The 26715-nt window shown below is 35.4% G+C and overlaps 1 protein-coding gene across 2 annotated transcripts in view; it reads left to right on the plus strand.

The window, feature by feature from the left end:
* The first annotated feature begins 6154 nt into the window (after positions 1-6154).
* The window catches only part of LOC139971020 (voltage-gated delayed rectifier potassium channel KCNH1-like), a 109466-nt gene continuing 88905 nt past the window's right edge, over positions 6155-26715 (plus strand). Inside the window, exon 1 of one of the 2 annotated variants that reach the window (XM_071977163.1) lies at positions 6155-6876. In XM_071977163.1, the coding sequence (XP_071833264.1) occupies positions 6798-6876 (79 nt within the window). In that variant the 5' untranslated portion in view covers positions 6155-6797. The remainder of the gene's footprint in view (positions 6877-26715) is intronic. The other variant, XM_071977164.1, reaches the window with a different exon arrangement.

Raw genomic sequence — 26715 nt, forward strand, 5'->3', positions numbered from 1 at the left:
GACGTTTCGGTCCTAGCAGGATCTTCTTCAGAGGTTGAATCAGTTTGAAGATGATCCTGCTCGGATGGAATCGTCAGGCCCATTTACTTTTACACATTATTTCTTACATGTAAACATCTTCTGATATGTAGGGTAGATACAGAGGTAAGAGATCTAAAATGTGAAATTATTGCATTTAAGGTCAGAACAGGATATGTGTGTGGTGTACCACATTTCAAAATACTTTTTTCTTCCATGAAAACAACAACAATTTGTTTTTTATGATTCCAAATGTACCAATGTCCATAATTTCCATATGAGACATTTATGAACGTATTTCAATTTGAGACTGTGGGTTGATGTTGGTGTTGTTGGGGCATCAAGGAATTAGACTTGTCTTATTAAATTGGAACATTTTGAGAGGAGAAGATAATATTGTTGACAGCATTGATTGGTAACAGGGCATTACTTAATTATGAATTGAGGGCATTAATTAATTAATTAAGAATTGATCTGGTAACAGATGATTATTATGAGATGGAGTAGCGGGATAAAACAACTGCCCAAATATTATTCGTAGTTTCAAAACATATCTTCCCGTAGCGTTTACCTGAACGGGCATTATAAATATAATTTACATATTTACTGCCTCTTATGATATAAATAACTTTGTAAAGTATGGTCACTGTCACAGCTATGAAATATCAGTTTTATGACACCAACATTCTGACTTTACAAGTAAATATAATTTTTTATGTCATGTGACAAAATATCTGGATGTTGCATTTTATACCATCAATTGACGTAATGTTATAAACAATTTTTGTAAATGATGGATAAAATGTTGCATAGTGATAACCGAGCTTGTTATAGCCTGTTTTTATTAAATTGGTACATAAACTTTATAAACTTGAATGAATAAATTTGGCCCATTTGGCTGGCCATAGATCATGTGACCGTGTGTAAACAGTACACATTATGTGACTCATTAAACCTTTAACCTGATCAAGTGTAGTATATATATATATATATATATAAATATATATATATATATTTATATATATATATATATATACATACATATACATACATATATATACATATATATATATACATACATATATATATGTATATATTTATATTCCCTTTCAAACGGACTCGTAATATTCACTCAACAACATAACACCGCCATGATCAGGCCGTTACAGCCTCGATGCAAGGAGACCGGGGTTGAGAGTGGATCAAGGTGTTTGATTTTTAAGTCCAGCGTCTTCTTCGGGTGACTTTTTGATCAAAAAGTTTGAACTGTAAACATTAATTAACAAGTGCAATGAACGATTACATGCTTATATCTTTTAAATTATTGGTTTTTCCAGTTTGATGTTCAATTTATTAGTAATATATATATATGTCAGCAAGAAATATTTGAATCAAAATTATAAATATTAAAATAAATATAATAATTAAAACATAATATACTTGAGGCTGTTTCTCATGAAGTCAAGTGATTTATATCATCAAGGAGAGAAGTTACTGTCAAACTATTCACCACCATAATTATTTCACAAATGAAGAATTCTTAAACCAACCTTTTGATAGTGAGAGACTATATAGGGAAAGGTTTTTTTTTTTTTTGGGGGGGGGGGGTATTTCCACCTCTCTGTGTTACTTTGTGGATGTCTATGTCAACTCATATTGGAAACAACAGGGAAAGTAATACAAAATTCTTGTCAAATTTCAAAAATTATTATTCAGGAAATAGGCAGGAATTTCATCCTTTGATAACCGAAATTTAATTACGGTTTGAGAAGGGTTCATTAAAGTTTGCTGCCTGAAACGCTTTCTAAGTTTCATAAAAATTTAGACATCAGTTGTCTATCATAGTGCAACAGTCTGTTAACAATATCATTAAGAAGTGCAAAATACCTAATAGTTCACGTGCAATATTTCTTTTTTTAAATATTAATGCTTTCCAAAAAATTATGCTATTTGTTGTAATAAAAGATGCAGCAAAACATTTACTAAGCCTATCCGATGCGCAACAGCCATGAGAAGAGATATTTATAATGGCAATTTATAATCTTCCAATGTATTGATATGAAGTGCAAACATACAATTATTGACATAGTTATGCCAGTGTGTTATATTTTATGAACATTTTTAGTCATTCTTTCTGGGTATTTCAGTAACTCCACCTTTATAGTTTTGTTGAGTTGATATTGAAACAGAAGAAGAAGTTGTTTTGATTTTTGTGTGAAATGAAAACAAATTGTAATCAAAATTGAATTCAGAAGCCAATTTTGTGTGCAAAATTAATTTAAATATAAACATACTGGTAGGAAATGTATGCGTTTCCTATGCCCATATATAGAACACAGAAATTGTACATGTTCCACTAAATTCACATCTCATAATAATAATAATAATTATAATAATAATAATGGTGACTTTTGTGTGTGGATATAATAATATATCATATTGGCCCAACATTCAAATAAAATAGTTTATGAATTGTGGGTCACCAACCACCACCCCCACCTTCCACCCACCCCTCCTCTCAGTTCATCGCTGTAACCCAATTTCGTATCCCATTTACTGAAGTCAGACATAAATCATTCATGTTCTGTTAAATCCCCATCTCAAGACCCTGCATCTAATACAAGACGTGATAACTTTAAACTCAGAGAGCAATCTAAATTTGTCAAGATTGGTGATATATTTCATTGCAAATGTGTTTTTTTTTTTTTTGCACAGTGGTACTTTACTACTTTTATATTGTCCATTTATTGAGTTGCCATTGACAACGTGACATTTTTCTTCTTTAATGTAAACTACATGGAAGTCAAGGCTGCATGAACAATTTGTCTTGATTTATTTATTTATTTATTTTTTGGGGGGGTTTTCAGTCGAATGAAAAAAGTCCCTTCTCTCATCATAAATATTGTGCATTATGTAACTTAAAGAGCAGATGATTTGTTATCATTTGTATATGAATATGTCAACAAATGCAGTATTTTCAGCTTTGGTTTTATCTTAATTTATTTATTTTTCTTTCATGAGTCAAAATTTCGGTTTTTTTCTTTTTGTAATGTAGTGCCATGTTTTGTGTGCTAGGGGCAAGATATGTTACCTAAAACACACTAGTTGTCACATTAAATCCACCTGTCTGGTTCACTCTTTACCAAAACATTCATGAGTAACATTGTAAATTATATTTGTCTATGTATGTTATCATTTGTTTATGAAATTTGTCAACTCATCAGCATTTTGAGTTTTTGTTTTATTTAATTTAATTATGCTTCTTTTATGAGTCAATTTGTTGTTGTTGTAATGTAGTGCCATGTATCCTGTTTGGTTCTTCTTTTACTGATACATTCATGAGTAACATTATAAATTATATTTGTCTATGTATGTTTATGTAAGTTCACTTAGTGATATTCTTCCATTGTGAGATTAAAAAATTGGACTCTGTACAGTGGCTCACAGGTGACCCGGGTATATTTGTTACTTTTCATTGTGTCAAATTTTGTTGACTGTTTGACATATTTCATTTTTCAATGTTGATTCATTCCTTTCCACTATCATTTCAAGAATTTGGATGATTGAAAAATGTAAACAAATACACAGACAAATAGTTAGACAGATGCACAGATTGATGACAGACAGACAGACAGACAGACAGACAAACCGTCAGACAGACTAAAGACTAGTCACATTCCAACCAGTATCGGTATTTTTTCTTTTCTGTTGAATACAAATTTAAACAGTTACCAACCATTCCGTTACTATGTTTACCATATGTGTGGATTGAAACCAGTATTATCTGTATTGATTGTTATAAACTTTAATTAAGAACACACCGAGATATAAAGAAAAAAATAATGCTGTCGATTATGTATCATTTTTGTCTGTCCTTCTAACGAAACATCAAAGACCGTTATGTACGTTATCATCATTAGGTATTTACAACATCGACGTGTAAATTCTATATTATCATAATTATCATCACCTGTTGTCCTTTTTAGCGTTCCATACATTCTAAGGGGTACTAGAAATATGTTTTAAAGTGATAGTCCGCCCTCAGTTATATGTCATCAAATGTTGGTCACTTATTACTGTTAGTTTCTAGGTTTGTTGCTGAGAGGGCCATTAAATCGCCCAATGATTTAGAAATAAATCGAAATTTAAAAATGGTTCAGGAAAGCAATGGGCGATATTATAAGTTTAACCAAAGGCTGGCAAGGACTTATGAGCTAGGACTCTATACACGAACTTAATTTAAAAGTAGTGAAAATGTTCAAAACCGTCCCAGTAATATTATTAGGGGGAATTCTGGGATCATTAATATTTATATTTTATAAAGCACTGGAAGGAGTTGATGAATGGAAGAGGGATGCATCTATTAAAAGAGACGGAACAACTTCAGACCTAACAGCTTAATCCCAAATGTTATTTACATATTATTTGTCGATATATCCTACCATATGGACGTGTGTGTTGTATAAGCCTAGGCACAATCAGGCTGATATTCAGTTTGAAATTTTGACTTAAGTTTGTGCAGGCTTCTATATTTGGATCACTGACCTTGTATCACTGGTAACAGAAAATAATCTGCGAAGAGAGGCGAAAAATATGTTCTGACGAGTGGTTCGAGACATACTACTTTTAAGATTGATGTTATAAAGGCTATAAAATTGAAAACTGCTGTGGTATATTAGCAGTTAGTTACTATAGCTCGGGTTATATTCAGTCTCCTTGACTGCAGATACAACAAGAAATGTTATGTGTAAGGATCGCTCATTTGCATAAACTAGGGTGCACTTTGTAAAGATGCTTTCCTCCACAGCGCTTTACAAAATGTCTTTTATCTTGTTGTGTTTGTGTGTGGAGGTTTGAGGGGTGGGAGGGGGGGGTCTAATTTATTTTTTATATGTTTTGTAAAGGAATTTTTGGTCTGTTAGAATTAAGGTGAAAATTTGAGGGGCTTACACAGTACCAAAAAAAGTAGTGATATTGCCCCATAGTTTGAAGGCGCCACTGCCGTGTATATTGTTTCAAAGGGGTATTGCAATGTGAATCGAAAATGTGGTTGTCTCTTTTTACTAACTACTAAATAGATAACACAACCAGGTGCTAGAAAGCTCTCGGATGGCTACACAAGGTAGAACCACCATTCGTCAATTTAGAAATATCTAATCGAGCATTCTATGTTCATTTAGAGAGTAATTTTGTTAAATTTTCTTTCATTTCAAATCTTCCTTTACGGAGTTCAAAATTAATGACAAGGTTTAACAAGTATTTGCGTGATGCCAGTACAGTTTTAACGTTTAATGATACCCCCTACACCACCCACTCGATGAACAATAATAACTACAATATATATATATATATATATATATATATATATTTATATATATATATATACATTAAAATAATTCAGTTTGACTCTAGACGTGTCACAATCAAAGTGTGACTCAATGCAATATGACTGAGTAAAGAGACGTGTCGAGTCAAGTCACAATGTCATTCTCAATCTAAGTAAAACTGGAGACGAATCGAGTCAAATCACACTCAAATCACACTGTGTGTGACTCTCAACTTGTGACACGAGTCTACTGGTGCTTATCATAATCCATCTTTATTCATTGCCTGCCACATAATGTTTACTCCTGCAACAGATATGTTAACAACAACACCTGCTGTGTAGTAACCTCGACACGGTCCTTTGATTTCAAACCACATGCGTGACATACAGCTATGACGTCACTTCGCTCGAAAATTGACTGAGATCGCTCGTCACGTGTTTTTGTTATTGTTTTCTCCCCGTTTTTTTTTTTTATTGTTTCTCCCCTTATAACATTTTAATCCTTAGTTGCAATTAACAGATCAAACGTCGTTCAATCTGCTTGATCTTATACTTAGATATGATAATTTACCCTATCGTAGATACATGCCAGTCAATGCCTTCGGGCAGTCTACTGCGATGACGGCTTTGATAATTCATGTAATGGTTTTGCCCATCCACCTTGGATAATAAAAACAAAAGGTGTAAACGTTTAAAACCATTTGATCTTGGCCTGTCGTCTGCCCAAGCAAACTGCAATGTCATCTGAGTTCCCGCCCTCACATCTATAGATCTATATATAGTTGTACATAGATATATATTTATTTGATTGTAATCATTGTAACCACTCAGCCTCTGTTGACATGTACGATTTACTCACACGCGGGTTTTACGTGAAGAAGTATATAATCATTTTAATGATAATTCTCTGACTCCCAATCACCCAAGTCCTAGCCTTTGTATCCCGTCAAACGGACAATTTGTGTACTCTGCCTACACGCAACAAATTTTTAGCGTAATTGCAGATCGGTTGAACGAGCAATCGTCCGGAGCGCTCGAAGGCAGTTTGAAGCAAGCGATTCGTTGCACACGCAGGTGTGTGTGTGTGAGAGAGAAACTTAATCAGTTGCCTCTACCTCGTCGACAGGTTAGCTACGTGCTCAACCACTCAATCGAGTCTTCTAATGTTGTTCTTGTAAGTGGCAGTCAGATATAGTGAGTTAAAGTCAATGTGTTGATTTTGGAAAATAGTCTACATTTTTTTTTGGTCAATGGAGCGGAATCTGCGTCGATAATTTGAAACATTTTTTTATTTCCTTTTTATTTGAATATTACAGTTTTCTTCGACAATATATATATCGGATAATGGAAAAACAATGACAAGGTTAATCTCTTCGTATGTCGAGCCGTGTGTGGATTCTATATGGATTAATCTTTACTAATAGGACGGATCGTGTTTTTTCCTGGCTGAGAAATGCCTGCGGCACGAAGGGGTCTTGTGGCCCCGCAAAATACCTTTATCGAAAACCTCATCCGTAGGTCCAATTTGCAACGTAAGTTCAGACATTTTTTGAATTTCATTTCATTTTGTGTGTATGTGAGTGTGTGCATTATTTGACAAATTTTTTTAAAAACAAACAATATTTGCGGGTTATGTGCATGCATGTGCGCAACATATAGGCTTATATAGTCAAACTGTTGTAATATATTAAACTGCGATAGTTTATACCTATATGCTTTATCCGACAGAAGAAAACAGAAATACCTCACACTTGGAGGTGTATAGCCTATACATTACAACACGAGGATGGTTATGCCTATATGTGCACATTGCGTGTATATTTTTTGTAAGATACGTTATGGAGCGAAAGCCTATAGACTATACATTCAAAAACTTTGTTGACATTAATGTTACTTCTCAATCTCACTGATTAGTTACTGTCATGTACGAACCAAATATTGAGAACATGATTTTCTCCAATCATCACATTAGATACGTTATCGAGGGAAAACGTTTTGGAACTTAGTGTTTACAATTTAGTAACGAGTCTCAGAATTACAGCATCTACCAATCGTATGCCTGTGTACGTCGCAAACATGTACACTATAAGTTGGATAAAATAATAGAAAAGGCTCTGAGAAATGGAATTAATTACCTAATTAATTATTAATTATCTTAATTTCATTTTTCATAATAATAGTCATAATAATAATAATAAACAAGTTCAACAATTTAGATATGGTACGCATTAAAAAATATTGTTATGAAGAAAAATTGCTTTTGGATTTTTTTTCTACCATAATTAGCTTTTTGGAGATTTTCCAAAATAATGTGAGAAAGATATCGTCTCGACCGACCTATGCGGAAATATATGTATAGACCTTTATACAAACCTATTGTTTAAAAGAACAATGTACATGGAACAATAACTCCAACAACACCAACAAAATATACTTCGGTAAATCTTACGGCCCCGGCGAACTACAACATGATAGCGTATGCTTAAACATCAATAGCATACAACAGGTACCTTGTTTTAGAAGGCTTACAACATTGTTAGGAAATATTAATACGCTACATGTTAGATCTAAAATCGTTCCCTCCCCACCCCCCACCTCCCCTTATTTATTCTTTATTACCCTTATTGCGTCTCGTAATTTTCATTAATATCCATAGCAATATTGTTACGAACACTACTACACATTGTATACGGTACTTTATATTCGGGAGAAATCGACGAAAGTTCCAAACACGTGCACATATAAAATGGATGCGAAAATATAATATAATAAAATATATGTCATTTTATTGTCACTTTTACCGAGCTATAAATTTACTAAGTTGGACAGGTATACTAGAACAGCTGCTAAAGCCTGCGAGTATGAACGTCTTCCGTCTCACAAATGAAAGATAAACAGAATAAGAACAGTTTGTAACGTTAAATCTGGCGACGATTTAAGAATTTATGTTTCACGTCTTTAAAAAACCCAAATAGGCATATAGTTAGTTACTGGTTTTATCTGCAATTAGGTGCGGGATTTTATGTGTGAAAGTGAGAGTAGGTGTAATATGGTGCTATATTTATAGGTTATTTCCCAGTAATAGTTGTGTATTTTGAAGAAAAAAAAGTACTTATGCTATCTGCATAAAAGTGTTGCCAGATTTATCAATCGACATAGAAAGTAACAAAATGGAATCGTCACAATGGGTCGATCTTTTTTATCGCCTGTGTAAAATGACATTATTAATAAGTATAAAAATATCGCAGAGCTGTCGATGCTGCTGTGGCTTAACCAACCAAAGTACCCACCGAACTGGATAAGAAATCCAATTTCAGGTACTGGGCAAAAGGTGGCGAGGGGGGGGGGGCAATTCCCCCACTTGCCCAATTAATCCCGCCTATGTCTGCGATGTCATTTTTTTTCACCAAACATACGCAAAAGTGGGCACAAAATGTATTGCAATGTTGGAATTGGAATGTTCGTAAATGTAACAACGAATTTTATTTATGAATTTGTCACGTGTCCTTAACAAACTTTTTCATTAATGCTCTTTAATTAAAATAGCTGATTATGGCATACTTGTAGCGAGTACCCGGACGTATATATACTGTACTCGAATTTTACTCGTGCTCTTACTCGGGTGAACATTGGAAGTTTCTAGCATAGATACTATAGATGGAGTACCAATACACGCGTTTACATCACGCTGTTCTCATACTGCTACTCATACCAATGAGAACTCTACTTGTGCTCACTTCTACTCATGAGGTTGTACTATATACAATAAACCTTACTAGAAGACAAACTCTATTGTTTGGTATGTTGAGTTGATGAGACAACGGATGTTGTAATCCCTTTCGTGTGTATATACAAGACCCGCATTTGTCTGTTACTATATTCAAAACAAACATAGACGATGAAGCCGTATAGTCTATAGGCCATCGACATTGTTATGTCTCTATCTATCTTAACTATTAAATAGTTAAGATAATCGAAATGACATAATTCTGTTTGTCATTACACCGGAATCTGGCTAATTTCTACAAAAATAGGAAATATGACCTCGTCATATTGGATCTCACTCCTGCTTCCAATTAACAAATACTGATATAGTCGTAGGCCTATCTAACAACTTCCTCAATTGCTGAGCCGGCGACGGGGGTCGGGGCAGGTGTCCCGTTCAGTTACCCCCCTCCCCTCCAAAAATAAAAAAAATAAAGAAAAGAACAGAACCAAATCAATCTTCTCAATAAACAAAACCAGAAAAAAAACTCAAATCCACTCCAAAAGACTCCGGTCATATCCCCCTTCATATCTGATGAAACTGTCATTATATCAGGAGAAAATGACTCCTGATGTTTTTACTCTCCTGTCAATAAAGTTAATTAAACTTGTAACGACTGTAACACACGAGCGAGCAATGTCTACTTAAACCGAACAGATTTCGATCTGTTTTCTTGTATCAACAGATCTTCGTATATGAGGGCGTTTTAATTTACGTTTTAATACAGTTTTACCAAATTTATGCATATTTATGTATATTTTAGATATATAAAGATATATATATATATATATATAAACAAATATGTATATAAATATTATATATATATATATGTATATATATCTATATATATATATATATATATATATATATCTATATATATATATATATATATATATATATATATATATATAAACAAATATATATATATAAATATTATATATAAATATTATATATACATTTTACATCCTACGGGACCGCGCATCAAACTTTATCCCAGTTCAGGTTAAGACAGAAATGATGAACGAAAAGGTCACTTGAAAGTAGCAAAGGAGAAACTAAGACAGAAAAAAAGAAGGATCTCACGACCAACTTTGACGGATTTAATTTAACGGTAGAATGAGCTGTCCCAATCTCTCTTCACCTTCAAGGTGTTGTGTTATATTTGACGCAATTATTTCGAAGAACAGTTATGTAATATCATCCCTGCCTGACCGGTGTTGTGTGGTATAGCAACTAGGATAACGCCTTCTGCATGAATTTGTCACACACATAAAATAAAAAATATGAAGAGAAAGTGGAACATTTTGAGATTCTTAATGTGGGCACGTCCCCTATTGGATTAGCAAGGTAACCTGAAGAGTGCATCAATGACAATGACAATGAAATCGAGGGTTCGCATCTTGAAAATAAATAAATAATAAATATTATAATAATATATATATATATATATATATATATATATATATATATATATATATATATATATATATATATATATATATATATATATATATATTTATATAGCAAAAATCAACCACAAGATACAAGCTCGGTTTGTATACCTATACTATTTCAAATTCACAATGCTGTAGATTGTATTCATACAGTGTAGAGAAACCTACCCTTATATTTTCAGTAACACTATATTGGTAACACGCGTATCAGCATATATACCAGATAACACTGTAAGGTAAATTAGACTGTCATTACCTACAGTGGTTGATTTTCTTTTAGAAATATCATGAACTCAATCTCCTGACTATCTCCTACTTCAATTATATGAATAAACCAAGAGTAATAAATCTGTTTGACCTTCAAGTTCTTAACAGAACTGACAAACGCCATTTTGTTACAGCAGTTCATATAGTTTACGCAAGGAACTGCTGCTACTAATATAAAACGAGTGTCTCTTGTATGGAGTACACAAAAGCTAAATCTTGTTAGAATGAAAATATTTACCCTTAAGCCTTTCTTTTACTTGTTTTTGATATTTCTGATATAGTTTCTGATATAGTTTGTATACCTATACTATTTCAAATTCACAATGCTGTAGATTGTATTCATACAGTGTAGAGAAACCTACCCTTATATTTTCAGTAACACTATATTGGTAACACGCGTATCAGCATATATACCAGATAACACTGTAAGGTAAATTAGACTGTCATTACCTACAGTGGTTGATTTTCTTTTAGAAATATCATGAACTCAATCTCCTGACTATCTCCTACTTCAATTATATGAATAAACCAAGAGTAATAAATCTGTTTGACCTTCAAGTTCTTAACAGAACTGACAAACGCCATTTTGTTACAGCAGTTCATATAGTTTACGCAAGGAACTGCTGCTACTAATATAAAACGAGTGTCTCTTGTATGGAGTACACAAAAGCTAAATCTTGTTAGAATGAAAATATTTACCCTTAAGCCTTTCTTTTACTTGTTTTTGATATTTCTGATATAGTTTTGTCTACAGACCGGTGAATACCTTTATGTAAAAAACGCACACAGTTTGGTCAAGTCAATCTTTACTAGATTCCATTATTGGTTACTCCCCTCCCCCCCCCCCCCTCCTTTTTATTACCCACACATTTTGTAAAAAGCCATATGTGCGAAATCAAATCGATTAAAGCTCCAATGAAAAAATGCATATTTAATATCATGACTTAAATGTCAATGCGTTATAAATTGTTCTTTTGGAACAATTAATAATGTATCAAATGTTAGTTATTTACAATGAAAATTTGAAGGCTTATGTATATTAGCATGACTGAAGCCAAAAAAAAGCTCTGATAATATCTGTAGGCTTATGTGGCTAAACATTGTACCACTGTTTCGAGTTTTCCCCCGTTATTAAAATCGTAATTGCATCTTACCGTGACAATCATACGCTTTATCATTTAGATGTAATCTCATCCATTAACTGGCGTGTTGAGGCGAAGTGAATGATTTAATTAAAGTCTTTAATTGGTATATCAGTTCCGCTAAAGCAAAATTATATGAACCGATTTTATGGGGCAAGCTTAATTCCAGTTCTTATACATCTTATATGTTTTCTTGTATCATGCAAAAACCCTATCTATAATAAAACATTTCATATATATGTATAAAATTCTTGATTATGCAGTTCGAGCAGTAACTTTTGCGGAACAGGAGGTTCGTCATATTGGCTTCATTCTATACGTCATTCATAGACTCCTCAGTAGTGGTGTTTCGAGTAGGGGTAGGGAAGGGCGACTAGGGGGTGGGGCAGAGTGGGGTGGGTGGGTATGAGTATTTGTCTCAATTGTTCCCACTTACTGTTGCAACATGTGCTATGTATACTAATGTAACCTGTTTTTGTTGTTGAAAAGTTCTTGGCTTGAAATTGTCTCCACGTGTATTTTTGTATAAGGTTTCCTATTACCCAAGGATGGCACTCTCCTGGGCTAGTAAGTTCATCCGTCGCGCCTGCATGCCGTATTAAATGGAGCGTTTACATTACAACAGTATGATTTTCTACTCATCAGTATGCTCAAGAAAAGAATATCCTTTCTTCCGTTTATGTATATATATTTTTTTATTTTATTATTGTCATTTTTAATGAGGGTAGTCCTGCTCAGTGCAGAAGCACTGCTTTCCAGAGGAGCCCTCAATACAAAAAATACATATATAATATTTGCAGTAAAAAAAACGGTCAATATCCAAAAGCACAAAAAGGACGGCTTAAAAGATAGACAAATAAATATCAGACATCTAAACAAAAAATATAAGTTTTCATATTGCGTTTAAAAGTATTAATATTTGGCAAGCATTTCAAATTTGGGGGGGGGGGGGAAGACTGTTCCGCGCGGCCTGCCTCCAGAAAATTTAAAGGACCTTTTACCATTCCCAAATCTAACAGGAGCAAGTAAAACATTATAGAGTAGCTAGATCTACTTCTGTACGAATGGCTATATCTCAGTAGAATTGTATTATCAGTATAAGGTAATCCGGTGCCAGGCCGTGGACACATCTATACATTAGAATATTCCTGGAAATATAATGCACTTTCTACGTTAATTCCTTTTCTTATAGAGTATTCTTTATTCTATTAAAAGAAAGACACACACATATATATATAATCATGTGGATATTATGATACCATCACTTCCACTATGTAGGACTATCATAGTTTCGGTAGTAAACTGTCTGTAGCAGGAGTCGTAATACACTAGTATACTACATTTGATATTCACCATGCCTTGTTGCCATCACAGTAACATATCCGTCGCAGTAACTTATACACTGGTATAGCCTTTTTTCTTTTCTTTTTAATTTAAGAAAATCCGCTTATTATTTACTGTTATACTGTATAATATTACTATCTATTGAAACAAGATCAATGATAGAACAGTGCTGACTATGCATTACTGTGTATGTGTCTCGGGAGATTTATCATGAAACTAAGACAGGACACTCCGCAAAGAACTAGAAAACAAAGTAAATCAATGGAATGTTGCTGGTACAATCTTGTTATTGTGGTAAGATAATCCGTTAAGTGTTACTAACTAGAACATCGGGAAATAAAATTACTGTGGTAGAAACTGAAAGAGCAATTGGACAGTTCTGTATAGTGTAGGTACACATACACACATGTACAACCAGTGTAATCACTAATACATATATGTGTATATATATATATATATATATATTTGAATATATATGTTTGTGTATAGTAAGTGATTATATAGGTTACCGTTTATGTTCCTAATTGTATACCTTTATCATCAATAAGGACATTCTTTTTTCATTATGTAAAATGATATACTGCAACTGAAAATGATGCTATTTCAAATAAAGTTCTAAGGAGGATATTTGTGTGGTTGCTGTTGTACGAAACAATTGCAGTAATTTGAAAGGTGCATAAGTGGGGTAGTTCTTCCATTAATAGCCTAACACTAGCCTATACCCAATGTAGTGTTAGAGGTAGGGCAGAGCGAGTGAGAGAGACAGAGAGACATTGGGGCCATATAAAATCAAATTTCGGTTTTGGCTGTTCCGATACTGTTGCCTGTTCTATTCATTTCCTGTGCTCTCGTAATGCAAAATATATATGTGTATATATTATTTGTATGATGCTGAACATATCCTTGTTTGTTTGTGTTGACTATCTTCAATGGTTTTGCACCTGCAATGTAATCCATCGGTGGGGTGACTGGGTGAGCAAAGTGGGAGGAGGTAATGGGTACTCGTGGGGTAGACCTGACTAGAGGGGGGGGGGGGGTTCAGAGGTGACTACAGCCCCGGGATCCGGAGTGAATTAGGAAGCCCGGGAAAACATAAAGTGTGCCCGGGAGAATATGAGATATATAAATAATTATAGGTTTTTTCCATTTTCATTATATACATTTAAGGTTTGGGGGGGGGGTGTGATCCGATCTGGCTCTTATCACCTCGGAAGGGGTAGGGTGGGTGATGAGGAGGGTTGCTCTTATCATTCTATATATAACGATAAACACACATGTGTCTTTGTTTTTATCAATACGAAATCCGTTACCGCGGTGACTGATGAAGAGTTTGCATTTACTCTTGGATTATGGATTTATTATCAACATTATTACTTTTATTTCTATAAAATTCCATCGAAAATCGTCCCAAGCCACACAATAATGGCATCGCACCATATTGCACTTCTCGCCAGTATACCAGACCAGCCAAATCCAATATTTCACCGAGAAAATGAGCGTTTAATTGTCAGTTTTGGGAACTGAGACTGTCGCCATCAATCCACTGCAGACGATATACGATCAAAGTTAACCGTTTGTAATAAGGAAACCTTAATCTTCTCAAAGTATCTTCTCCCCCTTCACGCTGTCGTATCAGCTATACGAGATTCACCAAGCTGCTTGAAGAGGCACTACCCTCCAGCGTCGCCTAGGTCAATAACATCCACACTTTCATGAAAATTACACTGAGCCCAAATACAAAAATATAAAAGAAAACCAAAAAAAAAAAAAACTTTAAGCCAAAAAAAAAGAGGGAAGTATATACCACTGACAGTTGATTGGTTGGTTTCTAATACTCCGTTCCCTGAGCGTTTCAGTATAGCTGAGTGGTTGAGTTTGACAAAGTTCATTAATGTCAACTGGTTAGGGTATAACATAAAGCCCTAGAGGGTTAGACGGGGAATGTACAGACGTATATAAGAAACACACATGTGCATAACCACATTAAAGAACATTTTAAAAAAGTTCGCTCATATCAAGAGGACAGGGCTTCCTACCTTTTTATCCGTTGTAATTTGGGAAAGAAAAATGGGGAAAAAGACAAGTTTGCAGTTCAGTACTAAAACATAGGTACTGAATATACCGTGTTTTAGTTGCGGAAGTTAATGAGGGCGGGTAGAGGGAGAGAGGCATATGGGTAAGCATACGGGGCCTTATAGGGCTTCAAAGGGTGTTAATCGCGAACTCTGAGTGCTGATATGAAACGCTTATGGAAACAGTTGATGCGGATATATAAGAAATATATATAGTTGACTTGTGCCCAGTAAGACTTTAACTGAAGACTGCATATGTTATACAATAGTCATATCATCAATTAAATTACATTTCATTCATAAATATCATAGATCAATCCAGACATCTCTGCTAGTCAAATAAACAAATAACGTACAGTCTGCAGACGTATTATCTCATCCCATACCATCCCACTCATACCATGCCATCCCATTCCACATCATCCCCCACCATCCTATATCATTCTAAACCATCCCATACCATACCATACCATCCCACACCATACCATCCCATCCCACCCCACACCATCCCATATCATTCCAAACCATACAATCCCATCCCATAATATCCCATCCCACACCATCCCATACCATCCCATCCCATATCATCCCATCCGATCCCATCCCGTGCCACATCATCCCATCCCATCCCACACCATCCCATACCGTCCCACCCCATCCGATCCTATACCATCTCATCCAATTTGTTGAGGTACATATATTGAAGATGCTATTTAACTGTGACGGACTTTTCACAACAAAAATTGTATTTTTGTGTTTCTTTCTTGTTTTCGTTTTTGCTTTTATGGTTTTGAGACACTCGAATCCCGGCCCCCCCCCCCCAAAAAAAAGGTCTATCATCTCACATTTATTCTCGGATCGGAGGTGAAAACGTTCATATCGTTAAACCATTTCTCAAGTACGCAAACAAATATTATAGTTATATAGGTGTTAGCGGGTACAATATTCGAAGACAAATAACGAATTAATACTACTTCGTGTGAAACAAACTGCTCACTACATATTTGTCTAGGAAATTGAGGATTAGAGAGAGACAGAGTGAGAGAAGGTATAGAGAGGTACTCAAGAGGTCCCCTGTATATTCCAGAGTTTAATGTCAATATTGATAGTTGACAACACAGATTGTGACGAAATCGGCGCGAAGGACACAAAGATATTCCTAAAACTTGGGGCTCAGTGAAAACTGATCTCTTACCAGGCGCATGTACAGTGCTTTATTCTCACCTGCATGCGTCAAGCATCGATGAGGGACATTCCTGTAAAATACGGCAGAAAAAGATTAAAACGTCGGTATCGATAACAGAAAAGAAGAAATTTTCATCCTCGGGGCAATAATTGTGAACTTTCCGTATAATATCACGTATATACCGGTAACTTCAAAATTCAGATACGAGGCCCATTTAGAGCTATAAGCCTGTAAACTGTTGTTTAAGGATATAATATGACTAGGTGAATGAATCATTGACTTACACTTGCTTTACCCACCAAGTCAACAAAAAGGATATATGAGAGATAGAGAGAGCAGAGGGGGGGGGGGGGGTGAGAGTTTGATCTCACAAGGAATTTATAAATGAGTAGAAAATCGGTCATTTATCACAAATAAAAAACAAATCAAAACTATAATAAAAATAATAATACTAATTGACCATATAATTATCATCATCACAATCGTTATCGTAATCAATATCTTCGTCGTCGTCGTCGTCGTCATCGCTTGATCTTGATCTTAATACAAAACATAATATTTCTATCTTTAATATTTTTATCATTTTTTCATTTACCTTCAAGCATCCTGTCCAGCGCAATATACTCTAATTTGAATATTACAGTCAGTATTTGCTCACGCTGAATTGATATTATGTGCATGTTTCTTCATACTTAGAATTGAAAGTTATAGATTTGAATATTGGGCTCAATCTCAAGACTTTGTTGGGGCGGGGGAGATGGGGAGGGGGGACGAATTCCCCCTTACTCATATACTTGCTAGCTTCATGTCGCTGATGGAGGGGTTGCAACGTTATTTTTGTTGCCCAGAGGCGCAGATTACCCTCAGCTATTCCCGTGGTGTCGTTTATCGCCTAACAATGAAATCACAAAATAATTAACATATACATCATGTCTTCAGACCAACAGTTTATGAAGCTTTACCACATGAGTATTACATATTTCTTCCACGTGATTTGGTATAAACTAAAAATAAATGTTTTCTTTTTATTAAGCAAAATATTTGGAAAGCTTTTCATCTCATCTTCTTCTCTTTTATATTATTTAGATTCCTTCCGATTATATCTCTCTTTTTTTAGTCTATAAAGAAGAAAACGTATTCACTCCCGAAGGGTTAACCTAATCTTTATTCAATATAATTCCACGCTTCAAGCACAAATTGTTTCCACATTTTTTTTATGCCCTTCGGTTCGAGGCGATAATCGCATGATCTTGTCGCGGCTGTCAATGTATGTATTTACACATGCAGTTCTCAAGAAAACATAAAGCGTCATTTTAAAGTGAAATGGTTTTTTTTTTTTTTGCATTGATTCTTTAGGTATGATTGTCAGGAGAACTTGTGCATTGTTTAACAATTGTTACAATATTAAATTCAAAATCAAAATCAAATTAAAATAGTTTACAGCTCATGATTTAAGTACCCCCCCCTTTGCCTACCCCCCCCCCAACCTCGCCCTTCTTTCAAATGATCTAAATAATGTATGCAAGTTGCAGATAGTATTCTAATTTGGTAGAAGGTTATTTCGACTGGTATTTGCATGGTGTCACGCCCCTCCCTCTCTCAGACCCTCCATCTCGAATAATTATGAAATAATACCTTTTACACGAGGACAATATCGACTGTTGAAATTCGAATTATTCCTGGAAGTGACATGACTGATGGTATGTACCATAAAGAATTCGAGTACTTGCTTATATCTTTTATTATTCCTATGTTATTCAAATATTCTCATATATTTAGTCGTTTCTATATATAAAAGACTCTAAAGACATATTTATCGCAAACCTTGGGAAATTTGCTGACAAGTGAATCGACGGTGAAGACATGTTTGTGAAAATGCATCTAATGGCATGAAGTGAATGTTTATGAAGCCAAGCCGTTCTTATTTTACTGCAAAAACTTAATCTTTAAGATAAGGTCTCTCCGCGTGGTTGCGATCATGATTGGAGTGTAATTTTGTACAAATATGATTCGTTTTGGTTGAGTGATGAGTAAAGACAATCAATTCCAGATGATAAACAGACCTCCAACGCGCATATGACGTGTATTGTGTCTGTCTTTTACCCTCTTTCCGTAATTACGAAATAAAGTAAGCGTCATACACTATACATATGTATATCACCTACAGTGGAATTACGACCTTCCTTACCGGTTTCGAACCTCTGGACATATACCATCAGCGCACTTAGCATAGTGGCTAAAGTGTCCGCATATAAAGCAGGAGGTCCGGGTTCGAATCCCGGAGGAGGCTGGAAATTTTTTCACTCTTCTGGATTTTCCAACTCACTACAATTTAAATTACATATATAAAATATATATATATATATATATATATATATATATTTATATTTATAAGTGTGTGTGTGTGTATTCATAGATAATACAGCTGACATTGCCTACAATGGAATGACGACCTTCCATTTTCGAACCACTAGGCATACAATCAGTGTCCATGATTGGCATTGAATATGTTGGTTAGGACGACCGCATCTAGAATGGGAGGCTCGGGTTCGAATCCCGGTGGAGGCTGGAAGTTTTTTTCTTCAAATCATTACATCATTACTCTTTCAAATAGATATATATATATATAAATATAGATAAATACGGTACTTAAGAATGTTAAGTTTTCTTACGTCATCATCTCCCCACTCAGCCCCTTTTAAATCCGATCACGGTCTATAAATTGCGTAGACTTCAACCAAAGATTACGACTAAGAGAAGAGGACAAATAAATAAAAGTAGCAAAAATAATCACAGGTTGGATTGAAATTACCAAAAAGAATTTCCTGACTTAATAATTTCATCATAAATGGAGTTTCTATGAAAAGATATAGTCTGATATATTATATCATTATATCGTGTCCCAGAAAATCCTCACCGTTCATGATATTGCAAGATATCTGTGGTTTGTTTGTTCGTATAGTATATAACTCGGTTTCCACATACACTAAGACAAGCATTTTATTTAATGTTTAATATTTTAAATTGTGATAGGTACCTTGTGTATTATCTTGATACGAATTCTCCTCTGATATTTATACTCAAAATGATGCAACTAAAGATTATTATTATTACTATTTTTTGGAGGGGGGGGGGGTACCTATAGACCCCTGACGTGATGGCTTGTCGGGCATATCCTAGACTAAAAGCTTGATAATTTCCTCTTACAGTGTTATCAATATTCACGGTAAGCCAATGCGGGATGTATAATGAATCGAGGGAAACTCGAAGTTGACAATATAATTATTGAAATCTGCCCTTAACGTCGTCATGAATTACGTGACTGAATCTTATAAATCGATCTATAGTGCATGATCTATGGGATATATAAATGATTTAATAGTCACTCATGATGTCGATAAGAATTCGCTAAGAATTATTCATCACTCAAGTCACTTATCAAGAGAGAACTCTATAAGCATTTCTGATCTAAAGGTCTAACGTGACTGTCGGTCACAGAACATGCATAAGAGTTCAGCTATTAACCTATATTGTGGAAGGTTAAGTCGGCTTTGATGGTATATGCCAGGGTTGTCCAACCTACGGCCCGCGGGCCACAGTCCGGCCCGCCGCAGGGTTGCGTCCGGCCCGCCAGAGATGCTCTACGGTGCGAAATTTTAGTGAGCAGATTTATTGATAACAATTTGAAGCTATATAATCAATCTTTCGAACCTTCTGGGTCCAAAACACTGCATACAGGTCAGTTTGTGTGACACTCTCAGCGGATTGGGGGGGGGGGGGCGGCTGGACATAATTCATCTGTTTTATCAGGAAGGAAAATAAATCCGTGCGCTCCGCGCGCAGTGCTCACATTTTGTTGCCTTGGGCTTCGGGCAAATATCGAGCGTAGGGTTCATGCGGCCCCTCCTTCATCATAATCATTCCATGTGGCCCTCTTCTGCAAAAGGTTGGACAACCCTGGTATATGCTATTATTAAATTCTAAAACACTTCAAGAAGGATAAAAAACCCAAACGAAAATCATCATCATTGGTCTATATGTGATAGATATAACTAGGCTGACATAAACAACTTTTTATAACAGCTAAAGTAAAATATTATTTCCTTTTGTAAAATTATCAGACATTTACATGTCCCTTTACACACCAAGTTGATGACTTGATCAAGTCTAAATATGACGTCATCGAGCCACGTGCTTCATTTCTTCATAGGTCTATGTTTGTGTCTTTATTCATTACAATACTTATTTCCTGTAATGTAGATTGGTTTTGCAGGTACTGAATCTCAAACATTGAAGCTCTTAACATGATTTAATGATGGCATTCGTTTTCAGTGTCATCAACACTGATAACATTTTACATTGAAAGTCATTGTTAACAAGAACACAGAGCCGGGGAAAAGAAGGGGGGGGGGTTCAAAACCTATGACATCACAGATTAACAAAATGACAGCTTCCAGACACGACTTTTAAAATGGAATATCTCCCAAACGGAGCAAGGGTTATCCTAGCTTTTTATTAGTTGTTCTTCATTAAGATGTCTGTCAGATAGGCTAAATTTGACAGTTGTGGTAGTGTCTTCTTTAAAACTAATCTTGAATTCAAGAAAACTTTGCATCATTCCATAAGAGCATTTGCAAGTAAGCTGCACGAACGAAGCAAGGAAGCATGTGTTTCTTTGCTGCCCTTGCTGATTTCCTCGCAATCATCTCTCAATATCTAAGAACTGTATACAGACGACATCCTCAGCAAAACTGCTGCAGCTTCCTATATCACAGACGTACTATTTAGCGACGAAGGACGGTTGCTATGGGCTTAAAGGACTCACGATCAATATCTTACAGTTGACACATACTTACATGATGCTTATCAGGTGATTTTTCAACGTGATATTAGTATAGACTACAAAAAAGGCTTGATTTTTCTCCTCCTCCTCCTCCCCCACCCCCACCCCCCACCCCTCAGCCTTTCTCAACTCTAGCTTAGTTGCTAGATTAAATATATACAAACTATATGTGTTATTATATTACTGATATAGACTACACGTATTAAAAAAAAAGCTACTTATAATAAAAACCATTACAAGAATTGTGCAGTTACCTTGAATTTTCTTTTCGTTAAGTTTTTATTATATTTTTGTATATGAATTGATGAACACGTAACGAGATTAAAAACGATCTCGAATGAATGTCAATAATAGTCCAGTGAATTTACAGATATAGTAACTATATAGTATAAGTCTATATATATATATGTAGTACACGCTATATGCATGTATGCTGTGATGTAACACAGGTGCAAGCACTTTCATTATAACAGTCAATTAGTTTTGTATTCTTGTCGTGGCAAAAACTAGAGTAGCAATTGACGTAAAATTCAAGGCGGGGAATGAGAATGACAATGAATGCGATAGAAAGGATTGTTATTATTAAAGAAAGAGAGACAGAAAAGAGAAAAGGGATTATATATAAAGATTTTAAAGTTTCGGCGAGGGAAACAAGCAGAGTATAGGCCTTCATGCATGGGTGTGTCTACTCAAAGAAGAAGAATTAAGGAACGTGGGGATAACAACTGAAGGAAATGAAGAATTCTTTTATTAGATTTACATTTATAACAAGGTTAAATGGAAATGCTGTCATATAACGAGAACAAAACCAAAAACATGTTACTCTATTCGTTAGTGCAATTTGGGAGAGTCAAGGTCATGTGTTTCGTGTATGAAGTCACAACCTTGTTCGTACTGTGTCTTTTATTGTGTGGGGGGGGGTGGGGGGATGGAGTCGATATTTTCAAATGTAATTTTCTGGTAATCCTGTAGTTCAAATGAGTATATACGCTTTTGTGAAGTGTTGTTTTGTATTTTCGTGTTATTTGTCAGTGATACATATTACTCTATTAAAAGAGAAGAAACCGCCAAATGAATACGATAGCTGATCCATGTTTATTTTCATGACGTTCTTTCGAAGAGTCATAGCATTCTATATCAGATGTGAATTTACGTGAAAGCAATAACCAATTAAAACTAGTTAGTATAATCAGGGAGTTGTGATGGAACATTTCAAAACGCAAGGAGCGCCCGGAACCTTTTTATACCCCGGAGAGGCAACAAAGCTGAACCAGGAGGGGTCCACATTTGAGATGATCAACAACCCCCCCCCCTATAACACCATTAATGCCGTGCACCCGACCCCTAGAACATAATTATTGCCGTGAACCCGACCCCTATAACACCATTAATGCAGTGCATCCGCCCCCTATAACACCATTAATGCCGTGCACCCGACCCCTATAACACCATTAATGCCATGCATCCGCCCCACATAACACCATTAATGCCGTGCACCCGCCCCACATAATACCACGAATGCCGTGCACCCGCCCCCTATAACACCAGTTATGCAACCCGTCCCCTATAACACCATTTACACCACCCGCCCCTATAACACCATTAATGCCATGCACCCGACCCCTAGAACACCATTAATGCCATCCGCCCCCTATAACACCATTAATGCCATGCACCCGCCCCCTATAACACCATTAATGCCGTGCACCCGCCCCCTATAACACCATAAATGCCATGCACCCGACCCCTATAACACCATTAATGCCGTGCACCCGCCCCACATAACACCGTTAATGCCGTGCACCCGCCCCACATAACACCATTAATGCCGTGCACCCGACCCCTATAACACCATTAATGCCGTGCACCCGACCCCTATAACACCATTAATGCCGTGCACCCGACCCCTATAACACCATTAATGCCGTGAACCCGACCCCGATAACACCATTAATGCCGTGCATCCGCCCCACATATGACCATTAATGCCGTGCATCCGCCCCACATAACATCATTAATGCCATCCGCCCCTATAACACCATTAATGCCATGCACCCGACCCCTATAACACCATTAATGCCAAGCGACCCATCTCCGATCTAGGTGGTAGCAGTGTTTTAGTACTCGAGAAGCACTTGGTACCCGAGCAATATGGTACTCACCCTTGATGAAAAGTACTCGAGTGTTAACGTACTCGTACTTGTCATTCGGTACCCGATACTCGGATCGTAAGAAATAGTACTCGGACTATTGTACTTGGTACTCAAAACCTCAAGTACTCGGTACTTAGTAAAAAATTAAAAAAATACTTGACAACAACACTGGGTGGTATAGTCTCTATCTATGTTCGTTTTATTTTATACATAACATTGCTGCAGGTTTCACACTTGAAAATGATTTATGTATAAACAGGATAAGTGTCGGTATATACAGGAGATCATGAAGTCAGTTATATAGATTGTGTACGTACTTTGTCGAACAGGTTTGACGTATTGTCAAAGCATTTGTAATTTAAAAATAAAAAGGCGTCAGAGCCATATAGCTGGTGAACTGACATACATTAGCCCCCCCCCCCCCACCCACCACACACACACATAAATAGAAATTAAAAACATATCGTATAGTGATGTTATGCCTAGTAAATAAAGACAGACTATAGACTACAACAGAAAAGGCGTTATTTTATGTACAGAACGAGTATGCTATATATAGGCTTACTTAATAAAAACAAACTCCCAGATATCAGAAATATGTCTCCTGGAGGAACTATCTATGTTATGGCGTAACATCTGTCAAAGTTGTCTATGAGTTTAAGGGGGGGAAAATCTTTAATCAATTCAGAAAACTGCGTCTGTTTTTCTTGCGAGATAAAAAAAAATCGTACACAATTTTAGCCTTCATAAAACTAAACTAATTTCAATTACATTGAAAGTAAATAAGCTAGGCCTATATACTTTTATGTCATACATGCTATGAGCCTATGACTTATTGAATGAAACAAACCCCCGTTATTAAATATAGGTATACTCAGCACAATTCAATATTTGATGAATCGATGGGTAATTAATATTGTAGGCCAACCAAATGTATTAATAATAATAATAATTAATAATACTGATACTAATACTACTACTACTACTTCTACTACTACTACTACTACTAATAATAATAATAATAATAATAATAATAATAATAAAAAAAAGTAATAAGTTGATGGAAGTTCTAACGTGAAGAATTCCATACATGCTCAGAACTTGATAATACAAATCACGATGACGGATCCAACATTTTAAAGAGGAGTATGGGTGTGGTCCTGTGGGTCGTCCCAAAGAAAAGAATTAAGTCGACGTGAAATGGTTGCATTTCGAGGCATATTTAGGCTATACGAGGTCTACACGCAATGCTTGTGCAAATAAGTACTTTTATTACGATTTGGGGATGGGAGTGGGTGAAGGGTGTAACATTTTACAACCCCATGAATCCTTTATATATACCCGGGCCTGCACAAATCTGCTTTGATAATGAAATATTTATGAAATTTTGATGATGATAACGTTTATAAACATAGCCATTCTAGATATATTTTTTTCAGATCTGACACGATTTTTTTTCTCGATAAACATATATATATATATATATATCTTATATAGTCTTTCTTTAAAGTAAAATGACTTAAGAGAGAAAAAGCTGTTGGCAAAACTTGCTGATGCATAGGAAAAAGTATACCTGTATGAGTAAGAGGGCTTGACGTTTTCCATCGTAAAGAAAAGGAAACGTCATTAATTCATTTTATTCCTAATTGGATCTTTGCTTACGTCATAGCAGTCATGATTCTATAGAGTTCCATACAATACACAAGGTGATGATAATCTCCGAATCGATAAACGTGTGAGCGCAGTACGGCTGCACACGGATATGTGCACGTTACGAATCTACATCCAAAGGGTGAAATTTCATATAATTAATAGCGCTTGATAAAACTATTTCAGAACACGACCATAAACTATTACTATTAATCTATAAGGTTATGGAGAAAACGTGCACTCATTAGATTTTAATTACGTTTTTTAAAATGATGGTTTGATAGCAATAAAGGAATTAACAGAATGGGACTAGAACCACAATCCCATTTTAAGTGTAAACTCGAGCAAACTCCCTCAAGTTAAGAAAACGTGCCTACCAGGTCGCGATTCTGTTCACGCCATTTCTCCATTATTCTGTTTTATCATCTCTTCGCGGTATTTCAAATTTCCTTTTTTTTTCCTTTTTGATTTTCAAATATAGCCTTTGGTTTATTGACTAAGATTTTTTTTTAACAGTCCATTCCCTTACGTTCTGTCGCCTCTTTGGAGGGGAAACTGACTATCCCTAACGTCCATATTATTAATTCCCTGTATACTCAGTCATTGGAAATTTTCCAGAAGGGTCGCCTAATCTACCTAAGATTAGGTATGACATCAAGTCGCTCAAAAAGAAAATTAAAAGTCGCCGAGTTATTCGATTCGGCTCTCTCTCTCACGCGTCTGCAAGCCGAAGTGCACAAATGTAACTGCACGCCATTACTTTACCATTACGATGTTGAAGAGTACGGTATAGGATCCCGTGTAGCATGCAATTGACTAGCGGTGATCATTAGAATATATATATATATATATATATATATATATATATATATATATATATATATATATAAATAGATATATAGATAGATAGATAGATATAGATATATATAGATATAAATATATATACATATACATATATATACCTATATACATATACAGCTATATGCTAGGTGTAAAATGGTAGCAATTTGGAAACGAGATATCCAGAAGAATTCATGCGAATAACTAAAAGTTCACCGCAGTGATTAGAAAAAGTGAGCATAGGGATTAGAGAAAATAACCGAGGACGAGCTTTAGACAATTGAACAGAGAATGATTTACAATCGATGGCAGGGTCGTTTTGTCAACTAGAGATTGAGAAACTTGAGACGTCCAGTTTAAATAGATTATTTTTCTTCGTCTCTCTATCTCTATCCCCTCCCCCCCCTCCCTGTTCCATGCATGCTTGTTTGAAGGTTATATATAGGAAGAAAGCTTGGTTGCGATGAACCTTGTTCACTTCCACTGCAAATTGAGTATATAGAGTTTAGATATTTCTGTCATAACCAAGTTATGAAAAATGACAATGTGTTTTTTTTTTTTGGTAAAGTATTACTGCTTTCTTTCCCGAACAAAAGGATTTTGCCTGGCAACAATAATGACAAACATAAGCGTTGAGAATGAAATAAATCTGTC

The sequence above is a fragment of the Apostichopus japonicus genome, chromosome 8 (genome assembly GCF_037975245.1).
Source record: "Apostichopus japonicus isolate 1M-3 chromosome 8, ASM3797524v1, whole genome shotgun sequence".
Lineage (NCBI taxonomy): Eukaryota > Metazoa > Echinodermata > Holothuroidea > Aspidochirotida > Stichopodidae > Apostichopus > Apostichopus japonicus.